General features: G+C 41.7%; 1 protein-coding gene across 1 annotated transcript; it reads right to left on the bottom strand.

Moving 5' to 3' along the window:
- Positions 1 to 205: 205 nt before the first annotated feature.
- LOC121444697 (paired mesoderm homeobox protein 1-like) lies at positions 206 to 7,984 on the bottom strand. Its single transcript, XM_041646602.1, has 3 exons — positions 7,569 to 7,984; positions 6,978 to 7,023; positions 206 to 301 (listed from the first exon to the last, which is right to left on the bottom strand). Exons 1-3 carry the CDS (start codon positions 7,982 to 7,984, stop codon positions 206 to 208), a joined length of 558 nt encoding a protein of 185 aa, XP_041502536.1.
- Between the last annotated feature and the right edge of the window lie 10,246 nt (positions 7,985 to 18,230).

The following is an 18,230-nucleotide window of genomic DNA, read 5'->3' as shown; positions in this document are numbered from 1 at the left end:
TTTATCTTCTGTTAAATATTTTCTCAATAATGGACATCCACACCTTACTGACCCCCAAAAAGGACATGAAATATTTTGAATACACAACTCTTTATTGCTGAAGGGATAAGGTGTCACAGCCATCAGAAGGTGTCAGTGAAACCTGAAGATCCTGTCTTCATCTGAGGCCTGGACAGGATGATGCTTCAGGACTCCTACAAAAGCTTTACTGCAAGGTGTCCTGGCCATCAGCAGATGCACACTGGAGAATCTGAGACTGCTGATGTTTCCTGTATTGGCCTCTTCTTTTCTTAAACCAGCTCTGCAATAACATGGTGAAAGAGATGGCTTTAGTGTATTCAATAGTCAGTATCACAAGTGGAAAAAACAACTCTGTGTAACAGTAAATGCCAGTGAGGCTTTAGATTGACCAGACTTTTCTAAACAAGGACACACAAAATCCTATGCAACCCCAGCCCTGGAAGTCAGAATCAGAACAACCGGAAATGGAAAATTCATTAGCTAGTACCTTTCCTGTCTTATGTTCTTTCAAGGAAATGCGAAATATGGCTCTAAGAAAGAGAACGGGGATCAGTAAATCAGGATATGGAGAAGACCAGATATCAAAGGGTCTTCAGGTATTACAATCTACACACTCTCTGCCAAGTAAAATGTACCTCGTCATTCCCTTGAATTATCTGACTTACTTTAACTACTGCTTAGAATAATGATATCTCTCCTGACTCTCTGGAAAGTCACACCCCACTGCATGAATTCTTGTCTATGTAATCCTCATGATATATGCCTATAATAGAGAAGATGGGAGAGCTCATATTTGGCCTTGAATCTATGTTAACAAAGGCCTAATTGGTCCCAATTCTGGTTTCCTTTGAATAGGTGCAGGAACAGCTGAAACAACTGCCATAGATTATTCAAATTTGATTGTTTGAGATGATCCCAAGATTTCTGATCTAAGTTGAAGAGCCAGAAACCTGAATATATTACTAATTTCTTTTACTGTGACCCTGTACTGTTTCATCCATGAAAGATCTACAAAAATGCAAGGCCCTTGCTGGGTGACTGTGGAGGTTTCTGTGTCTTCCCATAGAGGCCTCTTATCTCCTATGCACAGGAAAGGAAGCTGCTGCGAAGTGATGGGCCAATGCCTGGGCAAAGTCTGGTTTTCATCAGGCTTCCTGAAAATTCAGCAGCCTGTTGTTCTAAGAGATGAGAAGAGAGTGAAGATGAGGTGTTGGGAACGGGCTGCCAATGCCCTGGAGAGCATCCATGAGTAACTGCTTTTTAAATAAGTAGAGGAGAAAGGACTGGGGGATGATGAGGAAAGGAAGGTAGAAAGGGTAAGTGAGGGGACAAGATTAGTCGATAGAAAGAAGAAAGAAAGCAGAAGATAAAAGAAGGGGAAGAGGAAAAGGAAGGGAGAGAAAGGAAGGAAAGATAGAAGACATAGATCAGGACACTGTTATCAATCTCTGGTGACTGGATCCCTATAGCTTAGTGTCAGCATTAACTGGACCATTGATTCTTGTCCTGCTCAGCCTAATGGTAGAACCCTGCATCTTCACCTGCATGGCCAACTGCCTCAAACGGAAAATTACTGGTCCCTAGAAACAACTATGACCTCCTAGAACAGGACAAGTCAATGATTGGACTCATGCCCTGTGATCTAGTGGGAAATTTGACAGTTTAGCCAGTGAAGAGGTTCCTCCATCTTCTATTCTTGTTGAGGCCATTTCAGGTAGAAATAGACTTTGATCTCTGTCATGGAGAATCCCACGGGAAATTAATTAATCTATTCTAGGGACCAAAGATCAGGGATATTCTAGCTAACTTAGCTGTGCTTAAACTTCCTGTTTGTATGAACCCCTTCGCCAGCTATCTGCTATCTTAGCTTCAGTAAACAGCTTGATTCAAACTGCTTACTTCTGCACAGGCATCTGCATTGGCTAAGCTAGATGCTAGGACATCTATGTTTTAAGATGCCCTTACAACCCCCATGTTCTGGACACCTGTGGCCATGCCTACGTGCCCAGATACCTTGGTGTCATCCTAATCTGCTGGAATAAAGACTTTCCAGTAGCTATAGACCGTGTGAATGGCCATCTCTGCTCACAACTATGGAGTGCTCTATCCTAATTGGAATGTGTTCATAACCTCCTCCCTTAAAGGCTCAGGGATCAAAGCAGAAGAACAAGCAGAAAACCTGGAATATACAAAGGTGCTGGATGACTCTAAAGGAACAAAAATCTATTTTCTGTACAAAAGGTCAAAAACCAAAATGAAGTCAACACACTTCAACAATACACTTGATTGTACTGCCCTGTACAGACACCTCAATCCTAAATTCCAGTGGGGCTCCACACAAGGCGCCCATGTCAGGAAGGACAAGGGGTGCTGTGAGATTCACCACTTAGGATACTGGGATACCTGCTTCCTATCTCCCCTTAACTGTCAGAAAACAATCTCCTTCTTTCCCAGGCTCCTCCTCCTCCTCCTCCTCCTCCTCCTCCTCCTCCTACTCCTCCTACTTCTTCTCATTTCCCTCTCCTTTTTCTCCCTCCAGCATCTTCTCTTTCTGTTCCAGTGTTTCTGAATCTACTCTGGCATATATTTCTTTATCAAAACACGTAATTTCTCTGTGGAAAAACACTTTACTCCCATGATTTCAGCTCACCATTTTTCGATGGATGGCTTCTTATTGCTCCAGCACCTTAAGCAGGTGGGGTGATTACAAGGAATCACACTTGCCAAAAGAGTGTTCAAAGTCACAGCCTATCCCCAGCTCAAACAAACAAACAAAAACAAACAAACAAACAAACAAACATCTTTCCCAAATTGACTTGGGAGAGCTAACACTACTCCAAGGGAGGCAGGCACAGATATTTGATGTTGTCATCTATAGGATTAGGGAAATGAGCCAATTCAGACAATTCATTCAGATATCTTGGGACTCCCTGCTTCCACCATGTAGGTAATAGGGTGAGGTCACTATCACCTGTGGACTTTTCACCTGGCCATAGTCTATGTCCTCTAATGTTTTCTGGGTTCAGGACAAAAGCTATGGTCTCAATGAGAGTTGAAGCTTGATAGTGATGCCCTACTTCTTGCCAACATGAAGAGCATCCTGGGCTCTGTTCTTATACCAGGAGATCCAACGTTTTTAGGCTGAACCTCCAGACAGCACTGTGAATTGTGACAATGTGGAGAGCAGTTAACAAAACCACCTCTTCCTTAATACATAGCCAGCTATGGAAATACAGTCACAATTACCTGTTAGATGTCACCATCCTCTCAGGCTCCTAGGGAATAAGGGTCCATTATATTGGGAAGTCCTCAAACTGCACATCGTTGAGTCCATGCCATTTCTCTTCCTCCCTGCATCTTCTATTATGTGGATGTATAGTCTAAAAAAGGCCAACTAAAGGACCAGAATCCATGAGGGGAACGCAAACAAATCAACATGATGCCTCCATGAACTCAATCAAAGCCCCAGCTGTCCAGTTAGCTTAGCCTCGAAATAATCACAAAGCAACTATATTAATTAAGTCACTGTTGGCATATTAGCTCTAGCTAATCTAGCTAGTTCTGCAGTGTATCAGCCTCTAAAGCTGCACTGCATCAGCCCCTAGAGCTCCAGTAAATCAGCCTATCTGGAGCTGCAATGTATTAGCCTCTCTCTGGTGCTGCTGTTCATGAGCATCTAGAGCTGTAGTGCATAGGCCACTAGAGTGATAGTGCATTAGCCTCTATATTTGAAGTACATCAGTATCTCTAGAGCTGATATTTATCATCTCTAGAGCTGCACTGCATCATCTTCTCTTGAGCTGCAGTGCATCAGCTTCTCTGGAACTGCAGTGTATTAGACTCTAGAGCTGTAGTGCATAGGCCTCTAGAGGTGCAGTTTCTCATCCTCTCTGGAGCTCCAGTGCATCATCCTCTCTGGAGTGATAGTCCATCAGTCTCTCTAGGGAAGCAGTACATCATCAGTCTCTTTAGAGCTGCAGTACAAATGGCTCTGGCGTGATAGTCCATCAGCCTCTCTAGAGATGCAGTGCATCATCAGTCTCATTGGAGCTGCGATTCATCAGCATCTCTAGAGCTGCAGTGCATCATCAGTCTCTCTAGAGCTGCAGTTCAAATGGCTCTGGAGTGATAGTCCATCAGTCTCTCTAGAGATGCAGTGCATCATCAGTCTCTCTAGAGCTTCAGGACAAATGGCTCTGGCGTGATAGTACATCAGCCTCTCTAGAGATGCAGTGCATCATCAATCTCTCTAGAGCTGTGATTCATCAGCATCTCTAGAGCTGCAGTGCATCAGCCTCTAGAACTGTAGTGCATTGGCTTCTCTGAAGCTGCAGTGCATCTGTGTCTCCAGAGCTTCCTCCCAACAGTCTATAGGACTGCAGCACCTCTGTCTCTCTGGAGCAGAAGTACAGTGTCCTGTCATCTCGACAGGGGGAGAATGCCTCACTCCTTCAGCTTTTCTTTTCCAATCTCTCTTCCTCTCCATCCTGGGGGATTCTCCCTCTTCTCTCCCAGTTTCTCCAACCTGAGCCTGGTCCTACTCTAGTTTACACATTGTGGTGTTAGGATGTCAGTCATCAGGGGCTCCTAGGCAGGAATGCTATTCCGCACAAGCTACTGCTTCAGGTAGGGAATTTGCCTACATCAAGACTGCCCTGATCCATGCTGAAGGAAGTTAGCATGAATAGCACTCTGCACTGCCTTTCTCCTTTCTCATTTGCTATGGAGCAGTCAGTTTCTCTGGACTCATGACCTAAGCTTTTATCCCATGATCTAAACATTAGTCTTTAATGTCTGAAGAAAAGAAATTCATTTGAAAATAAGATAGCTACAGCTCTTTCTTCAAGTGAGCTCTATCTTTTCCCACATTCCAAAAAAACCACATGTTCAACATAGTGTCCTTTAAAGGAAAAGAACACTTTCAGTTTTTAAGGTAGTCAACAGAAGACACACTTGACCGTGGCTTGGCACCTTTGCTTTTTATGTATTTGCAAACACATAAAAACTTGCAAAGGTGTGTGATCTGCATGTGTATCTATGTGCAAATGCATACTCATGCTTGCAGAGTACCAAGGTCAGAGTCAAGCATCTTCCTAGCTTGCTCCCCACATGATTTACACTGTCAGGGTTGGCCCTGAACCTCAACTCAGCAACTGAGCTAATCTAGGTCTCCCTAAGGATCTGCAGTCTCTGCCTCCTGAATAAGAGATTCTGACTACAGGTGAGCTGACACCTGCTAAACTTTATGCTGAGGGTCCCAACTCAGATCTTCAGACTCATGTGGCAAGAGCTTTATTCTTCGGGCCCTCTCCTCATTACCAACCTGCATTTTGATGTTCTATAACTTCACCTGATCCCATTCTCTTTACTCGATTAACTTAAATGAGCTCAATGTTATTCTTTTTGTTTAATTGTAACAAAATTAACCCTTTAAAGCTGTCAGCCACATACATGTCATAACACTGACATGACTATTTTGGCATTGTTTTTAGATAATCTAAACACAGCATGGGGGAACATGAAGGTTCAACTTTGCTGCTGTCTACATCGGCTTTCCACAAACTTACAAAGGTGGAGGGCCAATCATGTGCACTTGTGAGTGTCTTCCCACATGACTCTTGGATAAATTAAACAAAGGTTCGTTATGAAACACTAATTTCTCTCTGGCCTTACTTAATCCACACTTATAACTAAGTGTTTCTTTGTTGAAACAGAGCCCTGTTTTTCTCCTACTACTTGCTACATCAATTAGATGTTCCCAAGGTCACTTAGAGTCCTACTACAACAGTACACATAAGTACCCTGAAATGACCTGAGTGTCTGGACTTCAGTATTAATCACTGTACACATACCAGTAAACATTTATGTTTTCCTATATGCATGACCATATAATGCTCAATGCTGTCTACATATATGATGTTCCCATACTGATTATAAGTGTTCTGTGAATCTCAAATGGCTGAAAGACATTTGAGGAAATGTTCAACATCTGAGAAATGCAAATCAAAACAATTCTAAGATTCCATCTTATACCTATAAGAATGGCCATGATCAAAACACTGATGACAACTTATGCTGTAGAGGATGTGGGGTAAAAGGAACATTCCTGTATTGCTGGAGGGAGTGTAAACTTTACAGCCACTTTGGAAGTAAGAATGGCGATTTCTCAGAAAACTAGGTAACAATCCACCTCCAGACCAAGCAATACCACTGTTGGTTATATACTCAATCACACCACAAGAAGATCAGCTCAAATATGTTCATAGCAGCATTATTCGTAAGAGCCAGAACCTGGAAAGAACCTAGATGGCCCTCAACTAAAGAATGGAAGAAAGAAAAATATACATTTGCACAACAGTAAAAAAATGACATCTTGAAATTTGCAGCCAAATGGATGGATCTAAAAAACACCATATTGGATGATGTAACTCAGACCCACAAACACAAATATAATATATATTCACTCATAAGTGGTTTTTAGTCATAAAGCAAAGAAAACCAGCAATCCCAGGGAACTGAGACAACAAAGAGGACCCTCTGAGAGGCATAAATGGATCTACATAGGTATTAGAAAAAGACGAGATCTCCTGAGTATATTGGGCATGTGGGGGTTACAGGAGAGCGTAGTCGGGAAGAAGGGAAAGGGAAGGGGGAGCAGAGAAAAATATATAGCTCAATAAAGAAAATCAAATATGATAAAAATTAGAAATGAGCTTTTAAATTTTTTTTTTTCAGTCAAGAGACTATGCTGTCTCAAATAATGGGAAAGAACACTTAATGGATGCCCGTTCCATTTTTACCTCTGGAAAACTTCAAGACTCAGTGCTCAGTTACTATTATAACCCAGACAAGGACACCTCTCACTCACACATGCTTTTCATAATGGGTACAAGAAAATGGACCATGTCCTGAAGCAGAGTGCCCTGCCCAAACCCTTTTCGGATTTACTGACTGACCCACACTCTGGATTCTCCCAGGAACAAGCGCTTTGCAAGGTCCTTCCTGTGGGAAGAAGATGGAAGGTGGAGCTGTTAGTGAAATACAGCATTTCAGCTTGGCAAAATGAAGAGATTTCTGGAAATGGATCACAGGCAACACAAAACTATGTAGAAATGGTGAGCTCTAAAGTATGAAAGCGGCTTTTCATTGATCTTTATTTTATTGCAAAAATAACCACATTAATTTACACAAGGTGGATATGCTGTACTAGTAGAGGGATTGCTTAGAAACCACTAGATCTTGAGTTCAATTCCCATTATAAAACATGGGTCACAAAGAAGACGAGGATAAAAAAAAGAAAACTTACAAAGAAATTGAGAGGCACCAAACAGTTTATAGAATTAACACTGTGTGTGTGTGTGTGTGTGTGTGTGTGTGTGTGTGTGTGTATTGATTTGACCACAAAAACATCCTTCCCATACCCAGTAACTAAACAAAGACCTCATGCTTGGGCTCAAACCAGATAGGGGCATCAGTGTGAAGAACATATCTCCTAATGAGATGCTGATGGATGGGTGCTAGAACAGCTACTGAAACAAGTCACATACCTTATGATCTCATCGGGGTACTTAGTTTTTTCAAAAACATCTTCCAACTCATTCAGCTGCCTGGGTGTGAGACCAAACTGGATCCTTGGCCTTGTGCGCCGGACCTGTGGCACTCTGCCAGCAGCCATATTCTCCTGCTCCTTCAACTGTGGGTTTCTGTACCCTTGGTGGCTCCCATGGCTCTCATGCCTGATGTCATCACCAACGTAGTTGAAGTTAACAACGTGGGTCACATCATCCTCGTGGTGTGAGATGCCCTGGTTCTTTGGTTTGTCGGAACGTTTTAGAGACCCTTCTCCAAAGAAGACACATTCTGTTGCTGCAGTGGCCCCGTGTTCAAAATCAAGGCTCCCCTCAATTTCATTTTCATACAGTTTGTAGACATTGGGTTCCACATGTTGGGATTGGAAAGCCATGATGAGACCTAAAAGAGAGTAGTGTCATCTCCATAAATGCTTTGTGGATTGAAATGACTTTGCAGCATGTGGGTTTTAGCAAGATTCACATCTGTCCTCTTTCCATCACACAATCCCTATAGGAGATACATGCCAAGTGAAAGAGGCTCTAGGGAGCATGTGCTGAATGTAACCAAATTGGAATCCAACCAAGTCCACCAAAGCCTTGAGGAATGATGTGAGGAGCAAGAAAGCTGTTGCAGGTGCACAAGTAGGGATGAGGACACACATTTACACCGAGCACATGGCCTCTGGGTGAACCTCTGGAGAACTCTAGCTTCTGTATCTCACTGGGTGCACACTGCAAGATCTGGGAATTAAGTGGACATGGTTATGTCAGCTAGTGTTTGTGCCAGTTTCCTTGAGAGGACATTGAAAACACACCAACACTGTCCTCTACCTGAAGGAGTGCCATGGTTGTGAAGTGGAGTTTATGTAGGATTTGTGGGGACAAGTCACTGCAAAACATTTGAAGTCACTATTGAAACAATGAAAATGCTCCAGATGGTTTATTGGGAATCTCCATCAGAGTCACTGTACGATGTCCTGCTCAGTACTTCTCATGTCTGACTAGGCTGACACTGTGTGGGTCTCTGCCCTTTTCACAGTGCCAGCAAACTCCTGAAGCTGAGAGTGCTCTGTATCAGTACTTGAGCTGAGAAAGCACCATATATACAGTAAGTATACAAAAGTGAAATAACCTCGGGCTAGCTTCCATTCGAACAATTAATATTCTCAAAGAAATTTCCTCAGTGTGCTGAGATGTTGGAAAATATCAAGAGGATCAAATTAAGAAAATGTAAACCTTCACCCAGAGACTGATGGAAACAGATGCAGAACTACAAACACTGATGAAGCTCAGAGAATCCTGTGGAAGAGGTGGAGAAAGGATTGTGGGAACCAGAGAGGCCTAGGGCACCAAAAGAAAAACCACAGAATTTACTAACCTGGATCCAGTTGGGATCACAGAGACTCGGCTGCCATCCAGAGAGCTTGCAAGGGACTGACCTAGGCCCTCTACCCATGTTTTACAGTTGTGTAAATTATGGTCTTGGTCTTCTGCTGGGGCTCCTAACAGTGGGGATGTCTCTGACCCTGTGATTTGCTTTGGGAACCTTATCCTCCTACTGGATTGTATTATTCAACCTTAATAGGAGATGACGTGCCTAGTCTTACTGCAACTTGATATGCCACAGATGGCTGATATACATGGGAGACCCGCTCTTTTCTGAAAAGAGAAGAAGTAGATGGGGGGAGAAGGCAGATTAGTAGAAGTGTCTGGGAAGAGAGAAAGAAGGGAGAGGAAATGTGATTGGGAAAATAATTAATTAATAAAAAGAAAACTAGAATTTGCATTGCTTTTAAAATTAATATTAAGGGGATGGCTTAAAGGTTAAGGGCACTACCTGTTCTTCTAGATGTCCTGAGTTCAATTCCCATGAACCACATGGTGGATCACAACCATCTATAATGAGACCTGGTGCCCTCTTCTGGTATGAAGGCATGCATGCAGATAGAACACTGTACACATGAAAAATAAACCAATCTAAAAATTAATATTAAATTTATTGAAGTTACAGGTTAAGAAATAACAAATTGTCTCGGTGGGTGGGTGCTCCCCTCGTGGTCCCGACTTCTTTGCTCATGTTCTCCCTCCTTCTGCTCCTCATCGGGACCTTGGGAGCTCAGTCCAGTGCTCCAGTGTGGGTCTCTGTCTCTGTCTCCATCCATCACCAGACCGAGACAGTGGAGCTGATCTATTGGGAGCTCACCAAGGCCAGCTGGACTGTGACTGAAAAAGCATGGGATAAAACTGGACTCTCTGAGCATGGCCAACAATGAGGGCTGATGAGAACCCAAGGACAATGGCACGGGGTTTTGAACCTACGTAATGTGCTGGCTTTGTGGGAGCCTAGCCAGTTTGGATGTTCACCTTCCTAGAAATGCAAGGAGGGGGGAGGACCTAGGACTTACCACAGGGCAGGGAAATCTGACTGCTCTTTGGGCTGGAGAGGGAGGGGGAGAGGAGTGGGGGGAGGGGGAGAAGAGTGGGAGGAGGGGGAGGGAAATGGGAGGCTGGGAAGAGGAGGAAATTTGTTTTTTTTTTCTCTTTTCTCAATAAAAAAAAGTTAAAAAAAACTCAAAAAAAAAGAAATCACAAATTGTGATTTTCAGATTTTTTAAAAATCTTTTTTAAACAGAAGATCATTATTAGTTGGTGTGCTTGTACCTATGCATGCCTACAGGGAACACTGGATCTCCTGAAGCTCAACTTATAGATAGATGGTTACCGAGGTGGATCCTGGGAACTGTACTCTGGTCCTCTGAAAGAACAACAAAATCTCCTAGCCATTTAGCCATCTCTCCAGTCCCCTCACACAAATGCAAACTTTTTCTTTCTTCCTTTTAATTGTAGAATCCTAGAGCGCTGTGACATCAGGACAGCTAGCAAGGTTCCTAAGGAAGTTGTAGCGCAAATATATTGACTTATAAATGTGAAAATCAACATCTGTAAACACAAAATCATTGTCAAATACCTGTAGAGTTAGTAGCTAAGTAAATTAGGATTCCTTCTAATTGTTGAATTTATTTTTTATGTGAGTATGGACCTTTACCATTTAGTGCATGTCACAGCACATGTTTGGATGTCAGAAGACAACTTGGGAAAATCAGTTCTCTCTTTCCATCATGCACATCCCAGAGATCAGGCCATCTGGTGGTGCAGGAGATCCTTCTGCTTTTGTGTTCTTTTCATATGTAAAGTAAAGCCCTTGGCATTTTGATAGGACAGTTCTTAGGTAGGCAAGGAAGACAGAACTGAATGCTGGGAGGAAGAAAGCAGAGTGAAAGATGCCATGGATCTGTCAGCAGAGATAGTCATGCTGTACCTTTGATGGTAGGCTACAACCTCACGGAGTTATACAGATTAATAGAAATGGATTAAATTAATATAAGACTTAGCCAATAATGCTGGCTATTGGTGGCATACACCTTTCATCCCAACACTCGCAAGGCAGAGGCAGACAGATCTCTGTGAGTTCGAGACCAGCCTGGTCTACTAGAGCTGGATCCAGGACAGGCTCCAAAGCCACAGAGAAACCCTACCTTGAAAAAGAAAGGTAGCCAATAAGAAGTTAGAGCTAATGGGCCATGCAGTAATTTAATTATTACAGTTTCTGTGTGGTTATTTCATGGATAATCTAGCTGGGTGCCTGGGACAAACGAGCAGTCCCACTCTGAAACTATTAGTGCTCCAACATGGTCATCTAAATCCATTTAATCCTGAGAAAGTTGGAAAAAGAATTATAGACTAAAGAAATATAGAGTTTAACATAACTTCTTTGTTTGCTGGAGGTGTGCCACAGCTAATTTAATAGAGATTTTCTTGACTCAGCAGAAGCAGCAGAATAAGAGCCCTGCCCTTTTAAAATGCAGCTTCCTGGGCCATGTTACCAGTACAGCCTCTGGCTATGGAGCATTTCAATGGCATTTATGGGCCCAGGTGTTTGCATACCCCCTTGGGCACTATACCCACAGCTCCGCATTCCCCACCTGGGCAGACAGAGGGATCAGATATACTAGGCTTACAAGGCCTGAGGGCATGGTGGTTTCCTGCTAACCTACATATAAATATTTCAAGGCCATGTAGTGCACTGCATGGCGCATTTAATTTTTACTCAGGAAAAAAATGGTTTATATGCTGCACAGTGCTACCCAGAGTTTAGGTGGTGAGGAAGGCTTCCACCCAGCAGTCTTAGAGCTGAGGTGAACTATCTTCACCATATTTAAAGCCTGAGAGAGGTGGAGTCAGCATCCAGAACCACTGAGACCGAGCTGCTTAGCATTTTGAGAAACACTTCTTGATGGAGGAAGGTCATTGGCTAATAAAGGAACTTCCTTGGCCCATTTTATTGGTTAGAGGATAGGTGGGAGAGGTAAACAGAACAGAACGCTTGGAGGAAGAGGAAGTGAGCTCAGAGACTCGACAGCTCTCCTCTTGGGGGCAGACGCCTGAGAGAGACGCCATGCCCCGCTCCCGGGATGAAGCTCCAACCCAGGATGGACTAGACTAGAATCTTCCCGGTAAGCACACCTTGGGGTGCTACACACAGATGATTAGAAATGGGCTAAATTAATATGTGAGAATTAGCCTAGAAGAGAATGGGCCAAGCAGTGACTAAATGAATACAGTTTGTGTGTTGTTATTTTGGGGCATAAGCTAGCCGAGCAGGCAGCCGGGGTGCTGGGAACGCAGCCACGCCACCCCAAATACTACAGTTGGCACCCCACGTGATGGACTAAACCCACTTAAAAAACCTGAGAAGTCTTAAAAATAAGGGAGAGAGAGTTTAACACAGATTTTTGCTGTTTGTTGGTGCCATGCTGTAGAGAGATTTCCTGATTCGGCAACAGTAGCAGAAAAAAACGCTGTGTCATTTTAAAGCGCGACTTCCTGGGGCTGTGCCACCATTGCGATCTCTGTCCGGCTCCTGCGGGAGACAGAGCTTTTGAATAGAGCATTTAAAGTAAAGTGCTACGATTTGTTTGATGGCAACTAGACTCGCTGTGTTCTCGGGTCTGCTCTGCTTGTTAGAGGCAAGCATGCACTTTCATCTAAGAGAGACTTCCTGACTCAGCTTTAGCTGCAAAGCCTGCAGCTCATTAAGAGGTCCTGCCACGAAACACTTAAACGCTGTTGACGAAAAGCTGAACGCATGCTTTTTGGTCTTCAGCCGTAGCACAAAAAAAGCTGTGCCGTTTAAAAATGCCGGCTTTCTGGGCTGTCCTGCCAGGAAAAACTCTGACTCTTTTACGCATGCGGTTTGTGCGGTTTGCAAGCACAGGCTGCTGAAGCTCGCTTGCTGGCTACAGCCAGTACCTCAGTCATGAGGATGGAAAGCTAAGGAATCGGCTGGATCCAGCCTGCAAAGCCACGCCTTTAATCCTACTGATATTGCTTGGTAAATTAAAGACTCATGTGGTCAGAAAAAGAGAGATATACAGTAAAGAGAGATTCAAAGACAAAGAAAATTTCTGAATGGTTTGAAGTGTGTTAAAAATATATGCAGACTAAAATTTAATGTTCTTAAAGTAACAAAAAAAAGGAAGAGAGTTGTTGTGAGTGGTACACACCTTTAATCCCAACACTTGGTAGGCAGAGGGAGATAGACCTCTGTGACTTCAAGGTGTGGTAGCACACACCTTTAATCCCAATGCCTGGGAGGCAGAGACAGGCAGATCTCTGAGAGCTCAAAGACAGCCTGGTCTACAGAGTTACTTCAGGTCAAAGATACAGAGAACCTGTCTCAAAAAGCAAAGAGTTAAAAGTAAAAATAAAGAAAATAGAGGTTAAAACAAAGCTGCACAAAGATGGAAAATACACAGAGAATTTTGATACTGTATGCTATTATGCTCTCTTTGAATTGTTTGAATGCTGAGGAAGGAGCAACAGCCGCTAAAAGATATTTGTTTATAAATGCTGCTGAACTAATCCAACATAGATATTTTGAATTTGGATCTAAGGATATGATACTTTGGAAAAGAGATTCTTCTTTTGTTTTCACAGAGGATGAGACACTGTTCATTTCTTCTATTCCAATTTGGTATGATGGACCACGCCCTCCTGAAGGGTTGGTGTAAACATCTTCAGAAAATTGCTTCGCTCAACTGCCAAGTGAGATGAACCTAGCACACAGGTTATACCATGAAAGACCTAATTAACGACGCCCCCATTCAGCAGGAAGCAGTTTGGAGAGAAAAAATTGCGCCCATGTTCCCAAATATGGTTTATAAACGTCCTTTTACATTTAAAGGGGGATATGATATAGATATGAATAATTTGCATTAGTATAGATTTTGCTTTATTGATAGAAATTTAAGGTCAATTTTGTTATATGTATATGTATTTCTGATCTCGATTAAGGTATTGTGATTGTGTAGTTCATTTAAAAATGTAATGTATATAGGTAGTTAATAGATAATCATAATAGTCAAGTTTGTAGTCATGTTAGTTAAGATTTTCTAGATGTACATAGATATATTTTAGATAGGCATTCTTCATATCTTTCAAAGATTACAGAATAGGACATTTAAATGTTTTAATAACTTAGGACTTTTCATGACAATGAGACACTCTTCTCCTGGCAGCACCAATCTACTTCAAGAGGAAGATGGGCATCGAAAAGGCACCTTATGGAGTTTGATAGCCATTTGGGCAAGAAACTGCTCTTGCCTGGACTATTGCATAAACTGGACACAGAGATCCCACAGAGAGAAAACTACTGAACTTGCCTAAGGTGAGATGATCTTTCGGGGTTCCTGATTCATGAAAGAGTCTGTGAGACATTCTGCAGGACACAACAGATAGTGACTGAACTGACTTTGAATTTTCCTGCTTTATGGAAATGTCTGCTGGATACCATGGGCCTGAAGGCTGAAGATGGATGCCCCAACGGTACAAAAGAACTTTGGGTGACTGTCCAGGCAGCGAGATGTCTTTGTCATTTCTAGAGTTTGAAGTTTCTTAGTTCTTGTTTACTTAGGTAATATTATATCTTTCTGGAGTCTTTGATGGAGTTAAGAATAGTTAGTTATAGTTATAGTTTTCCTTAGTTATGATAAAGATTATTGTAATTTTTACTTGATAACTGTTTTGTTATATGTAATTTTGCTATGTTAAATTTAAAGCATTTTTTTTTGTTTAAACCGAAAAAGGGGAAATGATGGAGGAAGGTCATTGGCTAACAAAGGAACTTCCTTGGCCCCTTTTATTGGTTGGAAGATAGGTGGGAGGAGTAGACAGAACAAAATGCTGGGAGGAAGAGGAAGTGAGGTCAGAGTCTCGACATCTCTCCTCTCGGGAGCAGACGCCTGAGAGAGACGCCATGCCCCACTCCCGGGATGAAGCTCCAACCCAGGATGGACTAGGCTAGAATCTTCCCGGTAAGCGCACCTTGGGGTGCTACACACAGATGATTAGAAATGAGCTAAATTAATATGTGAGAATTAGCCTAGAAGAGAATGGGCCAAGCAGTGATTAAATGAATACAGTTTGTGTGTTGTTATTTTGGGGCATAAACTAGCCAAGCAGGCAGCCGGGGTGCTGGGAACGCAGCCACGCCGCCCCAAATACTACAACTTCTGATCAGAAAAGAATTAGATACACATTAGGACAGAATAAAAAAAATAACTATAAATGGGTCATAGTGTTGGATAAATGTATGTAGGCTTGGAAGAGAAAAGAAAAAAAAGACTATAGAGAGTCATAAAATAAAGTTAAAGCTTTTAAATGGAGGGTAAAGTCTTTAAAGAGACCAAGTACAGATAGTCATAGATTCAATAGAGAAAAATGAGCCATGTAAAAGTGGAAAATTCACAAAGACTCTAGATTATGTATTGTATTATGTTTTCTTTGAATTTTTATAACTGTGAAGAAGCTAAGTACAGAGAGACATTTCATTGTATGGGCTGCTAAGCTAAACAAGCATGTATATTATAAAGGTATCTTGACTTCAAAATTTGAGTCTAAGGATATGGTGCTTTGGAAAAGAGGTTCTTTTCCTTTCACAGAACATGAGAACCTGTGGGTTGCTTCTATACAAATATGGTTTGATAGACCATACCCTCCTGAAAGGCCACTTTAAATACCCTCAAAAAATTACTTTGCCCAACTGCTGACTGATATAATCCTAGCACACAGGATACACCATTAAATAACTGATAAACAGCACCCCTAAAGAGCAGAAAGCAGTATAGAAAAAACTATGCCCATATTGCCAAATATTGTTTATATACATTCTTTTATATTTAAAGGGGGTTACAATATAGATAGGAATAATTTGCATTGGTATGGATCTTGGTTTATTGATACAAATTTAAGGCCAATTTTGTTATATGTATATGTAATTTTGATCTTAAGGTATTGTGATTGTGTAGGTCATTTAAAAAATGTAATGTATAATTAAGAAATATAGGTTAATAGATAATCATTTATAATAGAGTTTGTTGTCATGTCATTTAGACTTTCTAGATATGCAGAGATATATTTCAGTTACTTCGGTATTCTTCAAAGCTTTCAGAAAGCTTCATAATATGGCATTTAAATGTATTAAGAAGATATGACTTTACATGACAATGACACACATCTGCTCCTGGCAGCATCAAGCTACTTCAAGAGGAAGATGGTCATCGAAGAGGCTCCTTATGAAGCTGGTGAACGACTAGAGCAAGAAACTGCTCTTGCCTGGACTGATTAACTGGGCATGTAGTACCTGCAGAGAAATGACTGCTGAAATTGGCTAAAGATGAGGTGGTTCTTCAGGGTTCCTGATTCATGAAAGAGTCTGCGAGACATTGTGCAGGATACAGAAGAAAGTGACTGAAAGGTCTTAGAAATTTCCTGCTTCATGGAAAAGTTGGCCGGATACTCTGGGCCTGTAGGCTGAAGATGGATGCCCCAATGGTAAAGAAAAAATTTAGGGTACCTGTCCAGGTAGCGAAATGTCTCTGTCAATTCAAGAATTCTGAAAGTTGCTTACAGTACACTTCCTGTTTACTTATGTAATATTATATCCTTCTGGAGTCTTTGATGGAGTTGAAGAATTTATAGTGATAGTTATAGTTTTCCTTAGTTATGATAAAAGAGAAAGTAGATAAGAATATTGTAACTGTAATTCTTCCTTGAAAACTGTTTGGTTATATGTAATTTTACTATGTTAAAGTTAAACCATTCCTTTTTGTTTAAACAGAAAAGGGGAAATGGTGAAGGAAGTCCTTCTATTTATGTGTTCCTTACATTGGTTAATGAATAAAGAAACTCCTTTGGTATTTGATAGGGAAGAACTTAGGTAGGCAGGGAAGACAGAACTGAATGCTGGGAGGGAGAAAGCAGAGTGAGAGAGATGCCATGGAACTGCAACCAGAGATAGTCGGGCTATAACTTGGCCGGAAGGAGAAGACCTCATGGTAATACCCAGATAAATAGAAGTGGGTTATACTAATATGTAAGAGTTAGCCAATGAGAAGTTAGAGCTAATGTGCCTAACAGTGATTTAATTAATACAGTTTCTATGTAGTTATTTTGAGGCTAAGCTAGCTAGGCAGCTGGGAAGAACTAGTATCACCATTAAAACATTCAGGCTTGTCAGCAAGCATCTTTACCAATGAATCATTGCAGAAAACCACCACCATGGCTTCATTTTTATGTATAAGGAGTGAGGTAAGGTCATGATCCCAAACAGCATGGTTGATTAAAATATTCAAAAAACATTAAGAATACTTTTACCGAGATAAGGTGGTACACGCCTCTTTTTACCAGCACTTGGGAGTTAGAGGCAGGTGAACATCTGTTAATTAAAGGGCAGCCTAGTCTACAAGAGCTAGATCCAGAGCAAGCTCCAACAACTACAGAGAAACCCTGTCTCGAAACACAAAAAGAAAAATTTCTTTTCAATATTCAGCTTACTGAACATTGAGCCATAAGTACACTATTGGGGTTCATAAATTATAACAGTATCCTCCAAGAATACTTAACCTGAGTATATCCCATCAAATTCCTCCTAAACACCCTATCAGGAGAAAGGGAAGAATATCTACCCTAAAGACAATACTATCCTTCCTGAAGTTGTGTTACACCCTTTTAAATATACTGTGTGTTTTTATAAAGATGAGATCTTTTGTAGATTTGAAAAATAAAAATAAAAAAGCAGAGCATCTGGGCCTGCATCCTGCTAATGCCAGAAGCTGAGGTCTTCAAGGGTGATGCCTCACACAGAAAAGCCCCTAATATGTGCATTTTGTGAGCATCAGCAGAACAGGACACACTCACCTTCCCTTTTCATTCACTGCTAGGAAATCCTTGGATTCTAACCTTTGAGAAGGAAGAGAGGGGGAAAGACAGAAAATTGGGCATAAAAGAGTGGAAAGGGCAGGCTGCTGTGACGCAAGGAGATGCTTGACAGTGGGAGGTGGCACATGGTGCCCAGCTCCAAAGCCTGAGCTTTGTGTCTTAGGACCCTACATGACTGTCTGATTATCACTTACACTGGCCTCCTGTATTGCTGCTTCACCTACTCTTTTGCCTCTAGCAACATCTTACTCACACCTCCTATTGCAAAACACACTTTTTGTAAGAAAACACACATTTACTTCTGCAGAGAGAAATCCTGCCCTAGACAGGAGGAACAACAATACCGGAGTCCACCTGGAG

The sequence above is a fragment of the Microtus oregoni genome, unplaced genomic scaffold (assembly GCF_018167655.1).
Source record: "Microtus oregoni isolate MIOR12 unplaced genomic scaffold, Mior012 000138F_ref0000102, whole genome shotgun sequence".
Lineage (NCBI taxonomy): Eukaryota > Metazoa > Chordata > Mammalia > Rodentia > Cricetidae > Microtus > Microtus oregoni.
This window is presented reverse-complemented; position numbering and strand designations above follow the sequence as displayed.